Source organism: Ursus maritimus, unplaced genomic scaffold, assembly GCF_017311325.1.
Source record: "Ursus maritimus isolate PB19 unplaced genomic scaffold, ASM1731132v1 scaffold_4, whole genome shotgun sequence".
Taxonomy (NCBI): Eukaryota; Metazoa; Chordata; class Mammalia; order Carnivora; family Ursidae; genus Ursus; species Ursus maritimus.
Window position 1 is genome coordinate 94,175,749 of NW_024426552.1, and position 3,817 is coordinate 94,179,565.

At 70.9% G+C, this 3,817-nt stretch overlaps 1 protein-coding gene across 1 annotated transcript in view; it reads right to left on the minus strand.

The window, feature by feature from the left end:
* Nucleotides 1-893: 893 nt before the first annotated feature.
* LOC121100507 (collagen alpha-1(I) chain-like) overlaps nucleotides 894-3,817 on the minus strand; it is a 4,921-nt gene continuing 1,997 nt past the window's right edge. Inside the window, exons 4-6 of the mRNA XM_040621745.1 lie at nucleotides 3,726-3,817; nucleotides 1,471-3,275; nucleotides 894-1,344 (exon numbers count right to left, since the gene is read on the minus strand). Of these exons, the coding sequence (XP_040477679.1) occupies nucleotides 894-1,344; nucleotides 1,471-3,275; nucleotides 3,726-3,817 (2,348 nt within the window). The remainder of the gene's footprint in view (nucleotides 1,345-1,470; nucleotides 3,276-3,725) is intronic.

Sequence of the window (3,817 nt, forward strand, 5' to 3'; positions counted from 1 at the left end):
TGAGCACTTTTTGTTGCCAGGTAGGTGCTGACACGCTGTGCTTTGGCGACTGTCGCCTTAGAGATGGGGACCTCTGGGCGTGTGCGGGGCGGAACCTCTGGGCTTGACCATGGTGCCAAGCCCGGTCTGTGCCCTCAAGCTACTTGAGGCCCGTGCGTGGGCCTGTGCGCGATGCTCGAGGTGCCTCCAGATGGTCAGGCTGTGGGCCGCACTCGGTCTCCAGCACCAGGGCGGTGGCGGCGGGCGTGGGTGCTTTGTCCCGCAGCTCCCCACTGCGGGCATCCGTGGCTGCGGGTCGTGAGCAACCCTCTTGTCCCGCAAGGCGTCGTGCCACGTGTCAGGCGTCCTTCCTTGTGGGGTTGAAACCCTGCTCTCGCCCTGGGGTCGAGGGTGCTGGCGAGGCTGAGCAGGTCCCCGGTTAGCTGTCCTCGCCGGGCTTTCCCCCTCGGACCTCCCTGGGCATTCTGCCGATTCGTGTGGTGATCTCGCGCTCTCCCCGGGCCGGCCTAAGCCGCGGCCAGACGAGACGGACATTCACTGGCGAATGGGACGCTCTTCTCGTTCTGCCCGCGGGCCCTTCGCGTCCTCCTCCTCCTCCGCCTGCTGGCGGTGCGGGGGGCGGGAAGGTGTGGACTCCGGCCCGACCCCGCCCTCCCACGTTCGGCCTCCCGATGTCCGTGGGACCGGGGTCCTCTTTGACGCAGCGGACACTCTCGCTTGCCTTTTCTTTGGCTTCGTGTGGTGAGCGGCTCTCCCTGCCATGGGGAGGGTCGTCCCGACCCGCGGCTGCTCACCGCCTGGGCGTGCTGAGCGCTGGGTTCGCCTGGCCCTCATGGTGCCCCTGGAGCGCTCCAGGTTGTCTCAGGTGCCCGAGGCCGAGCGGTGGCGCTGTTTCACGTTCCCCAGCGACCCCTCGGGCCACCGCTGTTGGTGGCGTAGTCCGGAGCCGTGGTGGTGGAGTCGGACAGGGAGGACCACCTGCCCCATGGGGATGCGGGCGCCTCGATCCCTCTGGCGCATGCCGTGCTGGGGGCCTGGACGTGGCGGGGTATGTGTCGAGCGATCGCGCGGGCCGAGCAAAGCTGCTGGCGCGGCCAGCCAGGGGTGCCGTTCTTCGCCAGCATGCCACGTCCGTCTCCGCCTCTCGTGGCCTCGCCGGAGGCACAGCTCTTCTCGGCGGTGACGCGAGCATGGTGTGCGTGGCGGGGCAAGGACGGCTCCCTGGTTGGGCCCCAGCCGTGAGCGCTAGGACTGCCCTGATGCCTGCCCCTCGTGCGCAGACCTACTCCGCCCCCCGAGCCCTTGGCGGCCTTTGAGGCCGTTAGCGGGGCCCCGGTCGAGGATCTAATGGATGGGGGCGATGCGCCCTCGGTGAGAAAGCCTTCTCACGAATCCGAGAGGGTGCCTTGGATACCGGAACCCCAGCTGCCGCCCCTCTGCGCGTAGTGGCCACCGATGCGGGGTGACTACCGTTGCGTGTTGGGCGAGCCCCTCTCCGTAGGGTCTGCTGGCCCGCGGTTCGGGCCGACGCGCCGCTCTTTGCCTACCGCGGCCTGCGCCCCCTCCGAGTCGGGAGGATCCTGCTGGGCCTGGTCGGGCGTCCGGCGCGCGGGCTCCCGCGCGTGCGAGTGCGCGTGCGGCACTCCCTCGCGAATGCTGTCGTCCCCGAGGGGTGGGAGCGCCCCCGCGGCCCGCTTCCCGTGCCGTGCGACGGCTGTCTCCCGCCCGCTCCGCCGAGTTGCCGCTCGGGGTGGCGTGCGGGCACGTGGGTCGGGCCGCTCCTCCTGGGGGTTGCTTCCCCTGGGTCGTGACTCCGGGATGGACCAGACGGATGATTGACGGAGGTTCTGCCGGCCCCTGCGGCGGGGGTCACGTGGGGTTTTTGGGTCCCAGCCGTGGTGGGGCCTGGTTCGCGGGGGGGGGCCCGCCAAGGGTGCTGAGGCCGGCCGGCGTCCCGGGCGTCGCGGGACCGCTCTCATGCTGGTGGCGGTGGGATCCCGTGCACGTTTACCCGGTGGCCCGGTTCGCGTCTTCGCTGGCGCGCGCCCTTCCCCCGAACCACTCCCCCCACGCGCTCCCGGCCCTCGCCCGCTCTGCGCCCCCTCCCCGTCACCGCCGACCCACCCCCTCCGTGCCCGCCTCGACCAGATGGCTGAAGGCACGTCGTGCCCCCGATCCGCCCTCTTGGGACCGAAACCGGCCTCGCCGCTGTTGGGTGTTGTCCCCTCCCCAGCCGCTACGGCTTTGGGGGGGTGGTCGTCCCCGGGCGCGAAGTGCCCTCGGCCCCTCGTGAGGAGGGTCTCTGGTCGAGCAGGGTGTGCAGGGGGTTTGCGTTGCGCGCGTGGCGTGGAGAGCGTTCTGGGGGCCGGTCGTGACGGTGGCGTGGTGGTTGTGGCCCGAGCCCCGCGAGGTTGCCAGGGCCCGCCGGGGGCCGGGTCGGCATCCTCGGGTGCCACGGGATCCGCCCTGGCCGGAGGCCTCGGGCGGTGGGACCCCGTGTGCCCCGGTGGCCGACCTCGGGCTCTGAGGCGCCTTTGAAGGGTCCCTGAGCCCCCTCGCGGCGGCCCGCGGTCCTTTCCCCCGCTGCTTTTCCTGTTTCCGGCGCCTAGTCCCTCGCCGCTGAGCCGTCTGGTGGCCCTCCTCCCATCCGGCTGCTGCCCCGGTGCCGCGCCCCGGTGTGCTTGGCGCTTCCCAGGCCCGCTGCGGCCTCCCATCCGTGTCTGCCGCCGCCTCCGGCCCGGCGGTGGCGTGGTGTGTCGACGGGGGGGCCGTCTTCCCTCCCCCGGCCGCGTCTCCCGCTCTGGCGCGCGTGCCCGGGCGCGGGTCGGGTCCTGGCCGTCCGTCGCGGCTGCTGTGGCCGCGCGCTGCCTCCCCGGTGCGGGGGGGGAACCGGGCTCCGGCCCGGCCCCCCCTCGTCCCGCGTGAGCGCGCGCTGGCCCCCCCCAGCCCCGGCGTGACCGCCCGGTGCCCCGTCCCCGCCCGCGCGCCGCCATCGGGGCCGCCCCGGGGGGTGAAGCGTCCCCTCGCCTCTCCGCGCTGCCGTCGGTGTGCTCTCGTCCGCGGGGGTGGGGCCGGTCAGTCAGCCTCGCTCGCCTCGTGGGTGGGCGGACGGTGCTTAGGGTGCTGCCGTCTTCCCGCTCGCCGTGGGCTTTATCCTCGGGGGGGTTGCCGCCGCCACCGCCGCCGCGTGCGCACCCCGTGCTCGGCACGTCCGGCCCGCTGCGAGATGCGCCCGCCCCTCCGGGGACGTGCGCCGTCTCTGGCTCACCGCGCTCCTACCTGGTTGATCCTGCCAGTAGCATATGCTTGTCTCAAAGATTAAGCCATGCATGTCTAAGTACGCACGGCTGGTACAGTGAAACTGCGAATGGCTCATTAAATCAGTTATGGTTCCTTTGGTCGCTCGCTCCTCTCCTACTTGGATAACTGTGGTAATTCTAGAGCTAATACATGCCGACAGTGCTGACTCTCTCGCGGGGGATGCGTGCATTTATCAGATCAAACCAACCTGAAGCTCTCCTCAGCCCCGGCCGGGGCGGGCGCCGGCGGGCCTTGGTGACTCTAGATAACCTCGGGCCGATCGCACACGCCCCCGCGGGCGGCGACGACCCATTCGAACGTCTGCCCTATCAACTTTCGATGTAGGCCGCCGCGGCTTCACCATGGTGACCACGGGTGACGGGGAATCAGGCCCGGATTCCGGAGAGGGAGCCTGAGAACCGTACCACATCCAAGGAAGGCAGCAGGCGCCGCAAATTACCCACTCCCCGACCTGGGAGGTGATTTGTGGTCAACAATACAGGACTCTTTCGAGGCC